The 22,479-nt window shown below is 38.4% G+C and overlaps 1 protein-coding gene across 3 annotated transcripts in view; it reads left to right on the top strand.

Annotated features, from left to right (window-relative positions):
• Nucleotides 1–18,673, top strand: part of PTCHD4 (patched domain containing 4) — a 199,616-nt gene extending 180,943 nt beyond the window's left edge. For all 3 annotated transcript variants that reach the window (XM_055263626.2, XM_055263627.2, XM_055263625.2), the window contains one exon: nucleotides 12,913–18,673. In XM_055263626.2, coding sequence (XP_055119601.1) covers nucleotides 12,913–14,546 — 1,634 coding nt within the window. In that variant the 3' untranslated portion in view covers nucleotides 14,547–18,673. The remainder of the gene's footprint in view (nucleotides 1–12,912) is intronic.
• Nucleotides 18,674–22,479: the final 3,806 nt, after the last annotated feature.

Raw genomic sequence — 22,479 nt, 5'->3', positions numbered from 1 at the left:
CCCAGTACTTTGGGAGGCTGAGGTGGGCAGATCATGAGGTCAAGAGATAGAAACCATCCTGGTCAACATGGTGAAACCCCGTCTCTACTAAAAATACAAAAATTAGCTGGGCATGGTGGCTCACACCTGTAGTCCCAGCTACTCGGGAGGCTGAGGCAGGAAAATCGCTTGAACCCGGGAGGCGGAGGTTGCAGTGAGCCAAGATTGCACCACTGCACTCCACCCTGGTGACAGAGCGAGACTCCATCTCAAAAAAAATAAAAAGATCTCTAATAAAGTTAATCAACCAATCAGAGTTAAATCAAAAAGGAAGTTCTGGTTGATTAATTTAATGACTATTCCAATGATCAGAATCATCCCATTCCTGAACTTTTGGGTTAACTGGTTTTCCATTGGCTTCAGGGAATTCTGTTCAGAAAAAAATCCAGCTGTGGAATGTTTTTATTTCATCTTCATTGGGAAGAAAGGCCACAAAACATTCAGAGATGCCCCTAAAAAACCTGTCCTTTGAAGCATTATTCTTTTATCAAGCATCTGTGCTACAACTTTGAAGATTTCTCTCTTGAATCATATTTAGTAGAAATCAAAACTGTGCATAATCTAAGTTTGCTAAGTAAGAGTCCTTCCATTTCATAAATACATCCTAATGATTGAATCAGACATTTTAAAAACATTCTCCAGCTTTTGCTATTGTAAAAATCCTAAGCATCCGTTTTACTCTTTATAGGATAAAAGATCTCCAGAGCTTGCAATTAATGAACTGTTAAATTCAGGCATATGGATGTGATATGGTTTTCAAATGGGACAAAAAGAAGTTATTAAACTTCAAAGTGATGACATTTTACCATATCTTACTGGGCAGCATTCAGGAAATGTCCTTCAAATGAAAGAATTAATTTTTATTCCCTAAATGTGTGTAGCTCAACAAATGCTAAGATTGTCGTAATTGTTATTTCCACAAGTTCTTGTATTTATTATTTTCTTTTTTATTCTAATTTTTAAAGTATATGCTTGTATTTAGTTTTTAAACTACCAATTCCTTCCTCTTGACCGTTTTTCAGCCCCGCTCCAGATTATTCCATTCATTGCTCTTCTCTGCCTAAAGCAATGAATTTTTAGTTCCACATGGCTCCTCCTCCCTCCTCCTATGTTAATATTCATGTTATCATCTTCTTAAAATAACTTCACACTTCTCATATGCCCAACTGGCATTCTCTTTTCAGTGATAACACAACTAACATATATTACCAGGAAGCCATCCCTTTTAGTGGTGGCCTGGTTTGGATATTCAAATCCTTCTGGGCTTAACTCTCACCCAGTGTTCCTGTTATAACTCCTATACTCAAATGAAACTTACTTATAAAACAGCAATGATAACAAAAGCTTTAGTGCATTTTATTTTCCAAAAATATTTGTTATAAAATACCAGCGTCCTCCAGCCAGACCACCAAGAATACTACTATCATTGAACACATTTAGGTTTATTGACTAATTACAATGAGGAAAAACCCACACCATCGGGGACCATGGAGTAATTTAGGAAGAAGGTATTAAAATGAACTTATATGATTGTTGCAAATGTTAGATGATTTGGAAAAGAATTCAAGGGAGCATGGTTGTTTATTGTCAAGAAGAGAGGGTAGTTCTATGACTGGTTATCTTAATAATAGTTATCTTAGTAATTATTATACCTAGATGGAGAGAATACTAGAGTAAGGGTAAGCCGTGATTGGTAAGAAGCGCCAATTACCACTACCACTTTTGACAGGAAGAGATTTAGTCCATTTTATGTTTTGGGCAACGTTTGTGTTTTGTTCAGACTTGGTTCTGACTATGGAGGGGTCTTGTTTTGTCTCGGTTCATGCCGGTCACAGAATGGCTTTGTCTGATGCTGTTTTGTGAGATTGTATGTGGTCAAGAAGGTAACACACAACACAGCTGGGAGTGCCAGAACAACTCCTGGCAGCACCATGGCCTACTTGACAGCACCCAGCCCTCAGAGGCTGCGTTTCCTCCCTCAATCTTTTTTTTTTTTTTTGAGACACAGTCTCGCTCTGTCACCCAGACTAGAGTGCAGTGGCATGATTTCAGTTCACTGCAAACTCCACCTCCCAGGTTCAAGCAATCCTCCCACTTCAGCCTCCCAAGTAGCTGGGATTACAGGCATGCGCCACCACACCCAGTTAACTTTTTATACTTTTTTTTTTTTTTTTTTTAGTTGAGACAAGATCTCACCATGTTGGCCAGGCTGGTCTCAAACTCCTGACCTCAAGTGATCCACCAGCCTCAGCCTCCCAAAGTGCTGGGATTACAAGTGTGAGCCACTGCGACCAGCCCATATTCATTTTCTAAAACTTGAAAAGCATGGAAGGTACAGAAAAAACAATTAAAAACTTCCTGATAGTGGCTGTTTAGCAGGGAAGGGGATTGAGCAGGAAAGCAAGCCGTCCTGTGTGTGCTGGCTCCGCAGTGGCGCTTCATCTTTTGGCAGCACCAAGGCCCTGCAGCAAGGAAAGCTGAAAAGAGAGCTCCGGGAATCCCCCCACTACAAAGCCAACTCAGCTGGGGCAGTAAAGACATCAGTAACCAAGCTGCATTCAGAAGCTGGCATTCCAAGCCCAACAATTTGGAACATTCTCCGTGGCAGTCGTCCTGCAGTTGCCAGCACTGTGCTTTTCCATTCAGTGTAGCACGTACTGTGTTCCAAGCACATGTACTAACTTATCTAAAATGCCTAACAATCCCATGAGGTACATCTTCTTGTCACCCTGTTTTACAGATGAGGAAACAGATCCGTGGAGGCTTACAAAAACTGCCTGAGGTCACAGATCTAGGAAGCAGGAGATATGAGATTTAAACTCAAGCAGTCTGTTCTGGGGGAATGTGCTATTAACTACAATATCAAATAGTGTTAATTACCAAGTTTTGCCCACTTTGAGTATGAAAATCTTGACTGCAATTGTCAGCAAGTTTTAGGACATCCCCATCTCCCATCTCTATTGCTATTTCTCTTCTCGCTTTTTCTCTCCATATATATATATATATAAAAAAATACAAATTTAGGTGTATTGACAAATATACATATATACACACACAGACACACACACATACATACACACACACTATATATGCATATATGTGTGTATACATACGTAATATGTGTGTATATCTGTATATATGCACAAACACACACACACACACACACATATATATATATATATACACACACATACACTGGATCTTTAAGTTTTTTATACTACATAGAACTACAAAATAAACTGTCAAAATGACTGAATGCAAACTCTGGATGAGACTACATGTCTTTTATCTATACACTAAGATACATATATATATATAATATACAACTGCTCTGAAAATTATACAATGAGAATCTGCTACCAAGTTTTATTTTTTCTTGTTAGAGACCTAATAAAATCCTGTAACCTCCTGAGTGCTAAGGACTGAGTGTCTGTTCATGCTCATAATTATTTCCTCTTTCCTTTGCAATATTCTGCTCCTTTTCCCATCTACTCTTTTTTTTTCTTTTTTTTTTTTTGAGACTGAGTCTCGCTCTGTCACCCAGGCTGGAGTGCAGTGGTGCTATCTTGGCTCACTGCAAGCTCTGCCTCTCGGGTTCACCCCATTCTCCTACCTTAGCCTCCCGAGTAGCTGGGACTATAGGCACCCACCACCACACCCGGATAATTTTTTGTATTTTTAGTAGAGATGGGGTTTCACCGTGTTAGCCAGGATGGTCTCGATCTCCTGACCTTGTGATCCACCTGCCTTGGCCTCCCAAAGTGCTGGGATTACAGGCGTGAGCCACCGCGCCCGGCCCTACTCTCTATTCTTTACTCTGACTCATTCTGTACTGGGATGGGAATATTTCAAGAGAAGTCACTTCTTGCTTAAGGACAAGATGAAGCGAGGCCCTCCCTCATTGAACAACATTATCAAAGGTTTCCAGGTAAAACCATCATACATGTCCCTGGCAGTAGCAGCTTAGAGAATTCCTGTTGAACACCCTCTACACTTTGTGGGCTATATAAGAACTAAGAGGTAGAAGCTTTGGCCATTGTATGAATTGAGCAAACATTGGGGCTTGATAATCATCTATTTACTTTAGATGATACTAAATTAGAAGCAGTCAGTATACAAATACACCCTGATAATCACCTCAAGACTAGGGATTACGGGGATTAGAAAATATCTAAAGAGTTCATCATCTCTCAGGCAAAAGGAGTGTCTTATGAACCGGTTTCTACCCTGTCAAAGAACAACATAGAACAAGTAATTTCATTTCATATTCCATTCTCTGTTAAGACATCCATAGTCCTCAACCAGCCAAATTAATGAATAATATGCTAATTTCCCAATTAGGCATAATTGATATCTATTGCCACCTCTGCCAGTGTGAACTGAACAGGGGAGGAAATGGGAGAAAAATTCAGAATCATTGAGTGACACTCAGCAGGTTTCCTTCTCAGTAAAATGAGGCAAATAATACCTATTTCACAAAACCCATTGCTGAATATAGGGCTGTTAATAATAATTATTGTAAGAACTAATGATAAATAGTAGCATTTATTATTTTTAAAGATATAATTCATATTTAATTACTCAATAAATTTTATAAGTTATATAAAATATATAATTCTATTAAAATATATAGAGTAAATTACATAAAATATAATAAATATAAATATATTTATATCAATTATACCTATTATTGTTAAGCTAGTAAGTATCATTACAATAATAACTATTACAAGAAGAATGTGTTCAAATATCTTTAAAATGTCTACATGTAGATCATGGCCAATTCAATTTTAAAAACATTTATTGAGCATTTACCATAAGCCAATAATTAATATACAAAAGTGAAAAAGGCAAATGCCTAACCTGGCCAGTGAAGAGTTTCTGGACTGGCTAAAAGATGGGCCCACCAATGGGCAATCTCAGTCTAGTGTATAGTAAGTACTGTGATTTGGGTTGGAATACAAAGGAGAGACGTCTAAGCTGGTGGAATGGGGGTGAGTAGGGCAAGCGGAAAGTGTTAGAGATCACGCCTGTTCGAGTGGTGAGGTTATGCTTGAGATCACGCTAAGTAGGAATCAGCCAGCTAAAGAGAGGGAACAATGGATAAATGATCCCACATAATGCAAAGGAAGTGAACAATAACTTAAAATACTGATGCATTATCCAGACTTTTTTTCAGCTGCTTTGCTGGACTGAGTTTTCAGTTGACTGTGATTTTATTTTTTTCATTCATTATTCATTCATTTAGTTGGCATTGGGATGTCACAATCAGGAGTGATTTTCACAAACACAATTATTGAAAGTGTAGCTAACCAAATGCAGAAATAACTGCTAAGGGAAAGTAGTAAGCTTTCTTTGGAACAGGTCATAAAAAGGAGTATTTTTTTTTTTAACCTCTATTTCTTACGTTTCTGATATCGGTGTCAAGCTTTTACGTCTTGATTAACATGTTCAAGTGAAAAGGAAAACCCACCAGTATGTCTTCTGAAGGCAAATGAGAATTCTAGTTCTGCTGATTAAAATAAACTAGAAACTCACAGATCATGCTTATTAAAGCCATACTGCCCAAGGTAATTTATAGATTCAATGCCATCCCCATCAAGCTACCAGTGACTTTCTTCACAGAATTGGAAAAAACTACTTTAAAGTTCATATGGAACCAAAAAAGAGCCCGCATCGCCAAGTCAATCCTAAGCCAAAAGAACAAAGCTGGAGGCATCACGCTACCTGACTTTAAACTATACTACAAGGCTACAGTAGCCAAAACAGCATGGTACTGGTACCACAACAGAGACATAGATCAATGGAACAGAACAGAGCCCTCAGAAATGATGCTGCATAGCTACAACTATCTGATCTTTGACAAACCTGACAAAAACAAGAAATGGGGAAAGGATTCCCTATTTAATAAATGGTGCTGGGAAAACTGGCTAGCCATATGTAGAAAGCTGAAACTGGATCCCTTCCTTACACCTTATACAAAAATTAATTCAAGATGGATTAAAGACTTATATGTTAGACCTAAAACCATTAAAATCCTACAAGAAAACCTAGGCAATACCATTCAGGACATAGGCGTGGGCAAGGACTTCATGTCTAAAACACCAAAAGCAATGGCAACAAAAGCCAAAATCGACAAATGGGATCTCATTAAACTAAGGAGCTTCTGCACAGCAAAAGAAACTATCATCAGAGTGAACAGACAACCTACAGAATGGGAGAAAATTTTTGCAACCTACTCATCTGACAAAGGGCTAATATCCAGAATCTACAATGAACTCAAACAAATTTACAAGAAAAAAACAAACAACCCCATCAAAAAGTGGGCAGAGGACATGAACAGACACTTCTCAAAAGAAGACATTTATGCAGCCAAAAAACACATGAAGAAATGCTCATCATCACTGGCCATCAGAGAAATGCAAATATTAAAGCAATATAGCAAAGAAAAACTCAGTAGAGAGCATTAATTGAGTCAGTTACAACTAGTTCCAGTTGAATTTCATCCTTGTTAAAAGTATTTTCTTTGGAATTGTAGGTTTTGGAGAGATTGAGTGTAGGATTAAAATGGCAACTGTAAAAAAATATATTGGATTTATAGAACAACATTGCTCTGGAAAAAAAAAAAAAAAAAAAAATCTTGCCAGCACCGTGGCTCACGCCTATAATCCCAGCACTTTGGGAGGCCAAGGCAGGCAGATTACTTGAGGTCAGGAGTTTGAGACCAGCCTGGCCAACGTGGCAAAACCCATCTCTACTGAAAATACAAAAATCAGCCAGGTGTGGTGGCAGGTGCCTGGAATCTCAGTTACTCAGGAGGCTGAGGCAGGAGAATTGCTTGAACCCAGGAGTTGGAGGTTGCAGGGAGCTGAGATCTCGCCACCGCACTATGGCCTGAGTGAAAGAGTGAGACTCCATCTCAAAAAAAAGAAAAAAGAAAAACTTCTCGTTAGGCCTATGTCACCAGAGAGTTTTTCTACAGCAATGTTAGATGCAATTACAATATGGAAGCTTAGATTAGAAGAGTGGGAGTTTGGAAAAATGTTCTTAAAGGTAGGCTGGAGCTGGTTCTCAGTGAAGATCCATCTTATTTTAGAAGTCATCTTTATTTGTTGGAGAATGATTACTAGAGGCTGAAATGGAATTATAGCCAGTTCTGAGTGCTCCCCACCTCACTGAGGACTGATATCAGTTTTGTTTGGTAACAATAATTTTTTTTTAATTTAAAACACTTAAATATTCACTCTGGCAGACCTGCACTACCATGATGATGAAGAACCTTCATGATCTTTATCTTTTTCATATGGCTCAATTGCAAATAGCAGAACTTACCAAATCATTGTCAAATGGGGGCATGTTAGCAAGCTGCCATGTATGTTTTCCTTATTGTTACACCATGATTCCAATTGCTTTCATTTGGAAAGAGAGCTCCCCATCAGCATCCCATCAGACTTGTGGAGTACTCAATACACACACACACACACCCCTATTATTTCTATTCATCTCCCTCCTTGAATTTTTCTCCCAGTTTTTCCTCTGTCCAACTCTTTTTTACCCTTAAGAACTCTCTCTCTTTTATTTCAAAAAACTGTGCTAAAGGAAATATTAGTCATCTAATAATGTCCCGAGTGAGTTACTTATTATATTAATCTAATGCAGTGTGCAAATATATACTAATGTAACTCAGGGAAATCATGACCAAAATGTGGCAGTCAGATTTTGGAACACTAAATCAAAAATGTACTTTGGACAATAGTATACCAGCTCGCTATACCAGCAAGCTAATCTCTACTGAAGAAAAAAAATAACAGTTATAAACTTTAAATACACAACTACCTCTTCATAGTTTATAGGGGTTTGTGTCTCTATTCATGTTATCCCATCAGCCTAGACTGTCATTAACATCATCCTCTGCCTAAGCCTTTTGAAGATTTCTCTGATCCCTCAGGAAGAATCAGCTGCATTTTCACAGTACACAGCATACAGCCCTACTTAGTAAGAACAAAATTTCTCTTTATATATTAGCTAACTGCATGTAAAATGAGTCCAGAACTTGAATGGAGTTGTTCTTAAAACAAGCAGTGGCCTCAGGTGAGAATTAAAGATTTTGGTGGGAAAATGGGACAGACTCAAAGAACAGTTAGGACTGGGTGCTTGGAAATAATATAATGTAGTTCCAATCATCATTCAGTGGGGCATGTTATATTTATATTTGATCCATGCATCACCTGAATTGGTGGGCCACCAGTGTCTTTGGGGTGGACACTGGTGTGTCAGTTTGAGGTGGATTACTTGAATTGGATTAAGAATCTCTGAGTAAGGGTGGAACTGCAGGGAATAAAATACTATTAGAAAAAGCTAAAGAGAAAATTGGGGCTTCTTTCAAGAGAGCAGATGTTCAAAAAATGGTTCCAGCCTCAGAATGGAAACCAAAGTGAAAAGTAAGAAACCAAGACAGAAAACACTACAGAAATTGGAAAACAGACTCCATGGTTGATTGGCATCTGGTCAGAGTGGCAAGAGTAATCCTAAATCCTAATTTTTGGTTGGTAGCAATCCAGTTCTTTGAATTAGTTATATAGGTAGTTACCTATCTGAATAGATGGCTAGATAGATACATAGATAAATATATACATACATATACACACACACACACACACACATACGTACGTAAGCTTGGAAGATAAATAAACAAATGACTGGAATAAATACTTGAAGTTGTTAACAGCAGTTTTCTGTGTTGCGGGGTTATGGAATAATTTGTTTCACCACTATTTTTCATCTTTCCCAAATTTTACATGGAAATATATCCCAATTTTATAATCAGAAACAGATAATTAAGTATGTGTGTGTATGAGTGAGTATACTATTTCTTTTTCTTTTGACTAAACCAGTAATTTTCAATTGAAGCCAAATTTGCCCCTCAGGCAACATTTGACAATGTCTGAAGAAATATTTGGTTGTTACAACTGTGGGGTGTGCAACTGGCATCTAGTGGGTGGTGAAATGGTGCTAAACATCCTCCAAAGCTCGTGGCAGTCCCCGACAATAAGGAATTATCCAGCCCAATGTGTCAATAGTGCCTGGTTGGGAAACCCTGAATTAAACAAATAAAATTTTTATTAAACTTTTGTCTCTCCATACAATTAATTCCATTGATACTATACACAGTTATTTCATATTAATTAATTAAAGTTATTTTTAAATCTAAAATCCTAATAATATCTAGCATTTTAATAAATATAGACAGTCTATATGCATTAGCAGGAGCTTAAAATAAATAATTAAGCTGTTTTCACAGTAGTATATTTTCTCATTATATGACAATAGAAGTAACATCTACAAAAAGAAAAATCACTCTGACATATTCTCTTCTTTACTCATGCTCTTGCTTCTTTATTTTTAGAGAAGTATTGATGGCTTTGTTACAAGTGCCAATATAATTTTTTAGGTATATATCCCTATTTTTAAAGCAGTTGCATTAGAAGCTTGGTCTCAGAATTACTTAAGTGAAAATGACTTTCTGGACAGTTGTTGAAAAAGACTGTGTTTCTTGTTTACCTTTATGTCATATATATCGGCTAGCAAAAGTTCTTATATAACAAACTCTAAATAAATATATATTAGAAAGTAAATAGTGTATAGCTTTTCTGGATACAATCGATATTTATATAGGTATAAAGATTTATAATAAATTTTAGAATAAGTAATAAAAAGATCCATTTTGGACCCATCTAGAATCAAGAATTATAGTTTATTTAATTCAAAAAGAAGTTAATGGGCATCTTTTGGACATCTATCACTGTACCAGATGTCCTGCAGAGTATAAAAGTAAGATAAAATGCATTCCCTAGCCATGAAGAATTTGCAGTCCAACCAAGAGATAGAACATATCTTGAGAAAACCATTTAATTCCATGAGCAAAACAGCACATGGTTGAGGGCCAAAATGAGTAACTAGTTAGTGCAATAAAAATTTAAGGAATATATATATGTATTTAAGGAACATATATATATATATGACTGGAATCATTAGAAATGGATTCATAGCAAATAGGAGACTTGAACTGACCCTTAACAGGCCAATGAATAGAATTTTAATATGACCAGAATTGAGGAAAGTATTTTAAGGGACAGAAAATAACATAAACAAAGCTAAGAAGATAAGACTAATCAGGAACATGCACACAGGGCAGTGAAAGACAATTACCTTGGCTGGAGCAGGCAATACATTTGAACTGCTAGCAAATGGGCAGATTATTGTGACAGTCAAATGAGTGAATATCAGTAGGAAAATCCTATAAAATATCTAAACATATGAGTGGGATAAAACATGCCATCTCCAAACAAAGTTTGGAAATTGTATTTTCAGTCTCGACCACATTTAAAGTGATTACCTAATCTAGTATGGTTTAGTATCATCTTCCTACACCTACAGGCCTTTGTACTACATAAAGCAAAAATCTGGCCTACATAGTGTACCTAATGTTCCATAAAAACGAACACTATCAAAGGCAAGCCAAATTTAGCTGTAGCTCTATGTAGCCTTTCCCCACCTTGCGACTACAAAGATAGCAGGAGTCCTCATTTCTGAAGAGAGGTGCTCTCATTAAAGAATTATTTTAATTACCTTAGCCCTTATTCTAACATTGTATTTTAGTCAAGGGAATAATAGAGCAAGTGCTGTATTCTGTCTCTTCAAGGAGTTTTGCCGAAGATAGGAATGAACAATTAACATTGTTAAGAATCATTACATTAAATGTAATACACATATGTTGAACTCATGATAAAATGCAAGAAGGAACAGTTCATTACCTCCAAATGAAAAAAACATGCCTTTTCCTAAATGCAGTTTACACGAACCTTCCTACTTGTTATGATAAACTTACCTTTCCTGATTGGAGACCCATAAGAGACAGCTTTGAAGAATAAATAGGCTTTATATTGAGGTAAAAAGAATTCCAATGCCTAGCTTCCTTTAGTAACTATTAATAATTAATAAAAACTACCAAAAGTTTGGCCAATGTGTCTTTAAAAATCAAATATTTGCATTATATACATTTAAGTCTGTAAATACTATAGTCAAATTAACTATGAAGCAAGAATCCTTAGATCATTTAAAAGAGGTTTTGGTAAATGTTGACTGACCTACCAAACGTTGTTGGTTAGGAATGGATTCAGCTGCAAGTAACAGCCTTACCTACAATGGCTTAGCCAAGATTTGGTTTTCTTAGAATTCCAAAAGGAGGCAGACAAGAACTCTTCCTAGTGGCTTCATTATACTATTTCAATCAAAATGCCCTCTGGTTTTCTAACAAGCATCCTTAGATGACCTTCAGTTACATTGCATTGTCCAGAACTATGTCACATGAACCACCTCTAGTTGAAAACTAGGCTGGGAAATAATATTTTTAAGTATGTACATTGTAGTCTCAAATAAAAGAAAGGGAAGAATTATATAGGTCAGTTAGCAAAAGCTATCGGCAATGCAAATTCAGAGTGATTGCAGTAAGACCCCAGCTATCACATCTTTATTAAAGCACTACTAAGTAAATTAAGTTTGTAACATCTAACTCCAATATCTAAGTGCCACATTTAAGTCCATTTTCCAGGTTTTCATAAACTAGTTGATTTTGTGCCTTTCAGCTATGTCTTTGTCTAATGGATTTCTTGGAGAACAGTCCAAGCACAGCTTGTATCCATTCACAGAAAAGGTTCCTATGTAGTATTGCTATGCCCACAAGGGCAAGAGTGATCTATGAAGATTTCCACTCACTCAGAAAGCTACCAATTGATATATTATGGATGGTCATTAACAGGTCCAATTCAGGGAAATGAAAAAAGGGGAAATTGCGGATATAGTATAATACCTTTGTTTACTCAGCTGCTTTCTTCTTTTGCTAGTAAGAAAGTGGTAGTATCTTAAGAGCTGTGAAATTCCTCAAAATTACAGCTCAGTAGCTACCAGTCTGGCATACACTGGGTGTTAAAGTAATATTTTTTGACCAAGCCTTTTGCCTACTTACTCTTATCAAAAGGTACAGAAACATTGGTTTAAAACAAGCATTCTTCATTCACTTTAATGAAGCAGTCAAAAGCATTTAGTCAGCATCCATCTTACGTGAATCAGAGTTCAATGAGGAGCCCAAAGGAAGTGCTTGCTAAGATTTTTCACCCTGAAGGTCTTGCCCTGTCTTTTATGTGACATGGCAGATTTTTTTTTTTTTTTTTTTTTTTTTTTGAGACGGAGTCTCGCTCTGTCGCCCAGGCTGGAGTGCAGTGGCGCGATCTGGAGCTAATTAATCAAGTCTTTGGAAATTGCTTTCTAAGCCATTTGGCTACCAAGGAGATTATCAACATTATAAAATCAGTTTAGAGCCATTTTTAAGTGTTTAACATACTTTTATAATTTCCTAAATCAGCATATAAATCAGCTTGAAACAAAAGTTAGGAACTGTCAGTCAATGAGTCAGTTAACCAAGCACTTGACATGATGTTAAGGGTCATTTGAAGGCGCACAAATAACAGCCCCTGCTGTTGACAACTTACTATCTATTTAGGAAGATGATATGTGTTCAGGGGGAAAAAATCATGTAATAATGTAACATTATATTTACAACTTGTCACATTAATAGAACAGACAATACATGTTTCATTTTTCCCAGAATATCAATAAATTTGGGCTTTGCTAAAGTGAAACAGGTAACAAATGTATGCTGTCCATAACTCAACTTTTGAGGCCCTGATAGGAGGATCACAGCCCTTTGAAGATTAGAGTATAAAGTGCCGTTTAGCATAGATAAACTATAAGGAATTCACTTGAGCCATAGGAGGAAATAAAAATAATTATTATTTTCTTTTTTTAAAACATTAGGTCATGGAACTAAAGGAGTGTTTGAGCTTCTGTCTGGATGGCGCAGAACCAAAGAGAACTTGCCCTTCAAAGACAGGATAGCAGATGCCTATTCTGATGTGATGGTCACCTATACCATGACCAGCTCCCTGTACTTCATCGCTTTTGGCATGGGTGCCAGCCCTTTCACAAACATAGAGGCTGTGAAGGTCTTCTGTCAAAACATGTGTGTCTCCATTCTGTTGAACTACTTCTACATTTTCTCCTTCTTTGGCTCCTGTCTGGTCTTTGCTGGCCAACTAGAGCAAAACCGCTACCACAGCATCTTTTGCTGTAAGATCCCTTCTGCAGAATACCTGGATCGCAAACCTGTGTGGTTCCAGACAGTGATGAGTGATGGGCATCAACAGACGTCCCATCATGAGACGAACCCCTACCAGCACCACTTCATTCAGCACTTCCTCCGTGAACATTATAATGAATGGATTACCAATATATATGTGAAGCCATTTGTCGTCATCCTCTATCTCATTTATGCCTCCTTCTCCTTCATGGGGTGCTTACAGATCAGTGACGGAGCCAACATCATCAAGCTACTAGCCAGTGATTCGCCAAGTGTTTCCTATGCCATGGTTCAGCAGAAATATTTCAGCAACTATAGCCCTGTGATAGGATTCTATGTCTATGAGCCTCTAGAGTACTGGAACAGCAGCGTCCAGGATGACCTAAGAAGACTCTGTAGTGGATTCACTGCAGTGTCCTGGGTGGAGCAGTACTACCAGTTCCTGAAAGTCAGCAACATCAGTGCCAATAACAAAAGTGACTTCATCAGTGTCCTGCAAAGCTCATTTTTAAAAAAGCCGGAATTCCAGCATTTTCGAAATGATATCATCTTCTCCAAGGCAGGGGATGAAAGCAATATCATTGCTTCTCGCTTGTATCTGGTGGCCAGGACTAGCAGAGACAAGCAGAAAGAAGTCATAGAAGTGTTGGAAAAGCTGAGGCCCCTATCCCTCTCAAAGAGCATCCGATTCATCGTGTTCAACCCCTCCTTTGTCTTCATGGACCATTACAGCTTGTCTGTCACAGTGCCTGTTCTGATTGCAGGCTTTGGTGTTCTCCTGGTGTTAATCCTGACTTTTTTCCTAGTGATCCACCCTCTGGGAAACTTCTGGCTAATTCTTAGCGTCACCTCAATTGAGCTGGGCGTTCTGGGCTTAATGACATTATGGAACGTCGACATGGATTGCATTTCTATCTTGTGCCTTATCTACACCTTAAATTTTGCCATTGACCACTGTGCACCACTGCTTTTCACATTTGTATTAGCAACTGAGCACACCCGAACGCAATGTATAAAAAGCTCCTTGCAAGAGCATGGGACAGCCATTTTGCAAAATGTTACTTCTTTTCTTATTGGGTTAGTCCCCCTTCTATTTGTGCCTTCGAACCTGACCTTCACACTGTTCAAATGCTTGCTGCTCACTGGGGGTTGCACACTTCTGCACTGTTTTGTTATTTTACCTGTGTTCCTAACGTTTTTCCCCCCTTCCAAAAAGCACCACAAGAAAAAGAAACGTGCCAAGCGAAAGGAGAGAGAGGAAATTGAATGCATAGAAATTCAAGAAAACCCGGATCACGTCACCACAGTATGAGGGGTATAGACCAGTGGATTATCTTTCTTTTCCAGTATTGCACAATGACGCAGGGCAAGTAAAGCTCAGACCTCAGCGGCTTGGGCTGGCCAGGGGTAACAAGGCAAGTCAGATCAAGAGTGCATTATTCATGACACTTCAAGGTGTCTGCTTCTTGGGGGGAAGAGGGAATAAAAAAAGAGGAGAAAGTTATTTGCAACCTTGTTCTCCTTTAAAAACAAGTTTCTGGATGTAATCTGAGAGCTCTTCCAAGGAATGGATGAATCAATGGAGTGTTAAGATAGAAGGCCCAAAGAACCAGCTGCTTTTAAAAATAAAATGCTTAAGAGTGATGGAGAAGCAAGGAAAGGTGTCCTTCAGATAGGGGGAAAGACGTAGGAAATGTGCCATGGCACTTTTCATGCTTGTTTTTTGAACAGGTTGGTCAAAGGAAGCCTATGCACTTGGGAAGTACATATTTAATACTGTCTAAACCAAAGGACTTCCCAATCCATTTTATGTGTACATATATATGTATATATCCCATATATACATATACTCAGTTTTGTCTTTAGTGTACATTGACGTTTATGTGGAGGGTGGTGTCCATTTGAAGATAGACTGGCCTTTTCCTAGAAAGTCAAATCAACCTTAGCCAAATTTATAGATTCATTAATAGCCATTCTAAATCAACCCAAGTGTCTCAGCAGTAAGAGTGTCATTCAACTGTGGGATGAGCAAAATAAACAGAGATGTGAGTTCATTAGATTATGCATATCATGTCAGCAGTCATCTAGACTTTTGCTTTGGATGACTTCACAAAAAAAAAAAAAAAACACAAAAGGCATTTGAGTTAATTACCACATGGACAAGGTTTACAGTTTCATATTAGAAATAAACAGTTGATATGGATTTTCATTGGCTTTTACTGTATTTGGAAGGCTGATATGGCTGCTTTCAGTGAGCTCACCCAACTGCAAATGAGCACTTTACACAGATTATCCATACATGTTTCTAAGGGTGCACAAGGATGTGTATGTGAGTTGGGGTACTCCATAGTTATACCGTTCTTATTTTAGATAGGGAAAATAACTGCCATGGAATATAGATAATTAACACAGGAGAAAGGAGACATAACTAGGAAACTCGTAGAGTGAAATAGAATAAAATGGACCATACCCACTCATCACGTGCCATCTACTGGTTCTTAGTGTAAGGAAACTATTCTAATCCTATAAACTCTAGTGCATTCCTTGCATTAGTATTTGGAACATAACCCAGGCCATGATTACTATAGTAGTGGTCACTATACCTATTGCAGTATCATTTGTAGCTTCTTGCAATAGTGTTGGTCTTGTTACCTGGAAAGTGCTCCTCAGTTGGCCCACCTCCTAGGGTGATGGCAGCTCTCCACAGGTGGGATATTAACTATAACCGCTGCTGAATTCTTTCTCAAACAAAAGTACTGAGGTAAAATGTTTTCATTAAGTTAAAGTATAGAACTACTCCCAAGCACCTGTTGGGTGCTTACTTGGACTAATGCTGTGCTTCCTGTCACAGGAAATTACTAGAAAATGCCTTTTTCCATGCCAAGCAGTAACGTAATTTATTTCCAGGTAGGACAGAATAAATGTCCAATGATTATAAAATCTGCTAGTAAGCTCTTTTACCTAGAAGAAAGCTACTATTTCCCATCAACTTTGGTTCTATATTTTAATCAAATTAATAATAATATCTAAAATAACAAAACTCCTTGACTCAATTAAATTCAGAAAAAAGATACAAACCATTCCATTCTTGTTACAGTCTCTGGAAGTGAAGTTGATAGACTAATGAAATAACAAAACAAGTATACTTAGACATATAACTTTCCAGAATATAAAGGGGAAAGGGAACAGACCCTAAAATGAAAACCTTTAAGTAGTATTTCATTTATTAAATGGAGTTTGTTTGGTTTTACCTTGAAGTAATTGGGTTTCAACAGGAAATGATCTATGTCTTCTCCATTGTGTCAGTTTCAGTGCAATATCTATAGATTTGAGTGTGGAAAATTATTACCCATAACCATAGGGTTACTGTTTTTACATTATTTGTAAAGTCATGTCACAAATACTCCTAGCCTTTTGTCTCATGAACTGCTGTGCTAGAATGAACTGGTATTTGGTACGAGTAGCCTTCAGACTATGATCTCATATCTGAAGTAGAAGTTTCAGAGGAGGTTTTTGGTTTGGGTTTTGATTTTTTGTTTGGGTGGGGGTTTTGTAGTGGGGGTGCAGGGAGGAGGAGAATTCCTCTTACAGATTACCCATCATTTGTAAAGATTTTTAGTTTTTTGGCATCCCTTTCAAAATATGGGAGATAATCACTGACAAAGTTAATTAACTATCACTCCTTTTCTTCCCATTGTGTGCCATGCTACACTCATTCACCTATTTTTTAAAAGATTGGCTATTGGGGTTGGCTTTTTTCTTGGTTCCCATAGACCATTCTGCATGCAAAGAAGAATGGCAGGCTGATTTACAGAGAAAGAATCAAGCATGCCAGTTGTCAAAAGCACATGGAGGAAATGGCATATACTGCCAAATGACCAGGGCAGATCTAATATTATGTCTCCATCCAGATAGTCTCTGTTTGGATAGGGAAGAACAGTTCTTCTTTTTTAGTTTATATCTTCAAGAATCAAAGTGTCTAAGATAAATATGAATTTCTCATTGTTCGAGTGACTAGAGGGCATTTTGGAGGGAACATTATCTTTTTCAGGACACCATAGTACTCTTTAGAGAACTGTAGCAATAATTTACTGAAATGGAATTATTTGTTCTGGAAGAGTTAATATACCATCTAAAATGGCTTAACGCAGTCCTAGGAAGTAATTTAATCCTAAGAAGAATCTAACAGAGCATCATCCGACCTCCCAACCTCACTGTGAAACAGATGTTTCCAAGAATTCCATTTCCTGAATACTAAGATACATCCTAAGATATGAGATCATGATTTGCAGGTCATCCCCAATCCCAACCTTTTTGGTAGCTTGTGTGCACTCTCCCTAGTTTTTCAAGTTTACATTCATTGTTTTGTTCATTTATGAACTACTAATGCCGTTCAAATTAGGAACTTATCTATGTCAGCAGATGACCAGTCAACTCCTAAAAGAGAAGAAATTTGTGGGAAATATGTCAGCTTTGTGTAATATTTTATTTAATTGAAACATGTATGCCCTTAAAGTAAGAGGTTATAAAGTTTGAAAAAACTACTCCTTTTCTGTATTTAAACTGGAATGTGGATTTATTTCCTTCCATCAGAATTTAAATTTGAATTAGAAAGTGCCATGTGAGCTCCACTCTCTTTGATATTAATAAAGTTCAAAGAGGTACTCACCTAAATTACAGAGAGATCAGCTAAAAGTTAGATTTTTTACTGCTTATGGCTAAAGGTAATCATACCTTAGAGATTTGATTCTGTAGACCCGCCTTAATTCTTTTTAATGAAAGTCATGTTTAGATGTCTTCCCAGGAATTCTGGCAGTGACTGTGAACCTCTTTGAAGGTCCTGCATGAGTATTCTATGCAAGAACTATTCTCCTCTGTTGTCGTATCATGTAAGTGGCTCTTTCCTATTTGATTCCCATTTATTTCCACAGAATTTAGGTTTTTACCTTGTGAGGTGAGAAGAATAATGATGACAAATGTTTTATGATGCTATTATAGTTATTCTTGAATGTTGAATTCAAGACAGTAAAAGCTTTGTCCATTTTGTAATTATTTATCGCATTTTCCCATAATAAGCTAATCCTTCTAGGCTTGTGGTTAGAGCTAAGGATTAACTATTGCCATTAAGAATTACCTGTATTTTTGGGGTGGAGCCATGATGGCCGAATAGGCACAGCTCCGGTCTACAGCTCCCAGCGTGAACGATGCAGAAGACGGGTGATTTCTGCATTTCCATCTGAGGTACCGGGTTCATCTCACTAGGGAGTGCCAAACAGTGGGTGCAGGACAGTCGGTGCAGTGCGCCGTGCTTGAGCCAAAGCAGGGTGAGGCATTGCCTCACTCGGGAAGTGCAAAGGGTCAGGGAGTTCCCTTTCCTAGTCAAAGAAAGGGATGGCAGACGGCACCTGGAAAATCGGGTCACTCCCACCCTAATACTGCGCTTTTCCAACGGGCTTGGAAAAGGGCACACCAGGAGATTGTGTCCCGCACCTGGCTCGGAGGGTCCTATGCCCACCGAGTCTCGCTGATTGCTAGCACAGCAGTCTGAGATCAAACTGCAAGGCGGCAGCGAGGCTGGGGGAGGGGCGCCCTCCATTGCCCAGGCTTGCTTAGGTAAACAAAGCAGCCAGGAAGCTTGAACTGGGTGGAGCCCACCACAGCTCAAGGAGGCCTGGCTGCTTCTCTGTAGGCTCCACCTCTGGAGGCAGGGCACAGACAAACAAAATGTCAGCAGTAACCTCTGCAGACTTAAATGTCCCTGTTTGACAGCTTTGAAGAGAGTAGTGGTTCTCCCAGCACGCAGCTGGAGATCTGAGAACAGGCAGACTGCCTCCTAAAGTGTGACCCTGACCCCTGAGCAGCCTAACTGGGAGGCACCCCCCAGTAGGGACAGACTGACACCTGACTCGGCCAGGTACTCCTCTGAGACAAAACTTCCAGAGGAACGAAAACGAACAGACAACTGAATTTACGGTTCACGAAAATCCGCTGTTCTGTAGCCACCGCTGCTGACACTCAGCCAAGCAGGGTCTGGAGTGGACCTCTAGCAAACTCCAACAGACCTGCAGCTGAGGGTCCTGTCTGTTAGAAGGAAAACTAACAAACAGAAAGGACACCCACACCAAAATCCCATCTGTACATTACCATCATCAAAAACCAAAAGTAGAAAAAACTACAAAGATGGGGAGAAAACAGAGCAGAAAAACTGGAACCTCTATAAAGCAGAGTGCCTCTCCTCCTCCAAAGGAACGCAGTTCCTCACCAGCAACGGAGCAAAGCTGGACGGAGAATGACTTTGACAAGTTGAGAGAAAAAGGCTTCAGACGATCAAACTACTCCGAGCTACAGGAGGAAATTCAAACCAATGGCAAAGAAGTTAAAAACTTTGAAAAAAAATTAGACAAATGTTTAACTAAAATAACCAATGTAGAGAAGTGCTTAAAGGAGCTGATGGAGCTGAAAGCCAAGTTTTGAGACCTACATGAAGACTGCAGAAGCCTCAGTAGCTGATGCGATCAACTGGAAGAAAGGGTATCCATGATGGAAGATGAAATGAATGAAATGAAGTGAGAAGGGAAGTTTAGAGAAAAAAGAATAAAAAGAAATGAACTAAGCCTCCAAGAAATTTGGGACTATGTGAAAAGACCAAACCTACGTCTGATTGGTGTACCTGAAAGTGACGAGGAGAATGGAACCAAGCTGGAAAACACTCTGCAAGGTATTATCCAGGAGAATTTCCCCAATCTAGCAAGGCAGGCCAACATTCAGATTCAGGAAATACAGAGAACACCACAAAGATACTCCTCGAGAAGAGCAACTTCTAGACATATAATTGTCCGATTCACCAAAGTTGAAATGAAGGAAAAAATGTTAAGGGCAGCCAGAGAGAAAGGTTGGGTTACCCACAAAGGGAAGCCCATCGGACTAACAGCTGATCTCTTGGAAGAAACTCTATAAGCCAGAAGAGAGTGGGGGCCAATATTCAACATTCTTAAAGAAAAGAATTTTCAAACCAGAATTTCATATCCAGCCAAACTAAGCTTCATAACTGAAGGAGTAATAAAATACTTTACAGACAAGCAAATGCTGAATGATTTTGTCACCACCAGGCCTGCCCTAAAAGAGCTCCTGAAGGAAGCACTAAACATGGAAAGGAACAACCCGTACCATCCACTGCAAAAACATGCCAAATTGTAAAGACCGTCGAGGCTAGGAAGAAACTGCATCAACTAACGAGCAAAATAACCAGCTAACGTCATAATGACAGGATCAAATTCACACATAACAATATTAACTTTAAATGTAAATGGGCTAAACGCTCCAATTAAAAGACGCAGACTGGCAAATTGGATAAGGAGTCAAGACCCATTATTGTGCTGTATTCAGGAAACCCATCTCACGTGCAGAGACACACATAGACTCAAAATAAAGGGATGGAGGAAGATCTACCAAGCAAATGGAAAACAAAAAAAGGCAGGGGTTGCAATCCTAGTCCCTGTTAAAATAGACTTTAAACCAACAAAGATCAAAAGAGACAAAGAAGGCCATTACATAATGGTAAAGGGATCAATTCAACAAGAAGAGCTAACTATCCTAAATATATAGGCACCCAATACAGGAGCACCCAGATTCATAAAGCAAGTCCTGAGTGACCTACAAAGAGACTTAGACTCCCACACAATAATAATGGGAGATTTTAACACCCCACTGTCAACCTTAGACAGATCAACGAGACAGAAAGTTAACAAGGATACCCAGGAATTGAACTCAGCTCTGCACCAAGCAGACCTAATAGACATCTACAGAACGCCCCACCCCAAATCAACAGAATATACATTTTTTTCAAAATTGACCACATAGTTGGAAGTAAAGCACTCCTCAGCAAATGTAAAAGAACAGAAATTATAACAAACTGTCTCTCTGACCCAGTGCAATCAAACTAGAACTCAGGTTTAAGAAACTCACTCAAAACTGCTCAACTACATGGAAACTGAACAACCTGCTCCTGAATGACCACTGGGTACATAATGAAATGAAGGCAGAAATAAAGATGTTCTTTGAAACCAATGAGAACAAAGACACAACATACCAGAATCTCTGGGACACATTCAAAGCAGTGTCTAGAGGGAAATTTATAGCACTAAATGCCCACAAGAGAAAGCAGGAAAGATCCAAAATTGACACCCTAACATCACTATTAAAAGAACTAGAAAAGCAAGAGCAAACACATTCAAAAGCTAGCAGAAGGCAAGAAATAACTAAAATCAGAGCAGAACTGAAGGAAATAGAGACACAAAAAACCCTTCAAAAAATTAATGAATCCAGGAGCTGGTTTTTTGAAAAGATCAACAAAATTGATAGACTGCTAGCAAGACTAATGAAGAAAAGAGAGAAGAATCAAATAGACGCAATAAAAAATGATAAAGGGGATATCACCACCGATCCCACAGAAATACAAACTACCATCAGAGAATACTACAAACACCTCTACGCAAATAAACTAGAAAATCTCGAAGAAATGGATAAATTTCTCGACAAATACACCCTCCCAAGACTAAACGAGGAAGAAGTTGAATCTCTGAATAGACCAATAACAGGCTCTGAAATTGTGGCAATAATCAATAGCTTACCAACCAAAAAGAGTCCAGGACCTGATGGATTCACAGCCGAATTCTACCAGAGGTACAAGGAGGAACTGGTACCATTCCTTCTGAAACTATTCCAATCAATAGAAAAAGAGGGAATCCTCCCTAACACATTTTATGAGGCCAGCATCATCCTGATACCAAAGCCTGGCAGAGACACAACCAAAAAAGAGAATTTCAGACCAATATCCTTGATGAACATTGATGCAAAAATCCTCAATAAAATACTGGCAAATCGAATCCAGCAGCACATCAAAAAGCTTATCCACCATGATCAAGTGGGCTTCATCCCTGGGATGCAAGGCTGGTTCAACATACGCAAATCAATAAATGTAATCCAGCATATAAACAGAACCAAAGACAAAAACCACATGATTATCTCAATAGATGCAGAAAAGGCCTTTGACAAAATTCAACAATCCTTCATGCTAAAAACTCTCAATAAATTAGGTATTGATGGGACATATCTCAAAATAATAAGAGCTATCTATGACAAACCCACAGCCAATATCATACTGAATGGGCAAAAACTGGAAGCATTCCCTTTGAAAACTGGCACAAGACAGGGATGCCCTCTCTCACAACTCCTATTCAACATTG

The sequence above is a fragment of the Symphalangus syndactylus genome, chromosome 23 (genome assembly GCF_028878055.3).
Source record: "Symphalangus syndactylus isolate Jambi chromosome 23, NHGRI_mSymSyn1-v2.1_pri, whole genome shotgun sequence".
Lineage (NCBI taxonomy): Eukaryota > Metazoa > Chordata > Mammalia > Primates > Hylobatidae > Symphalangus > Symphalangus syndactylus.
This window is presented reverse-complemented; position numbering and strand designations above follow the sequence as displayed.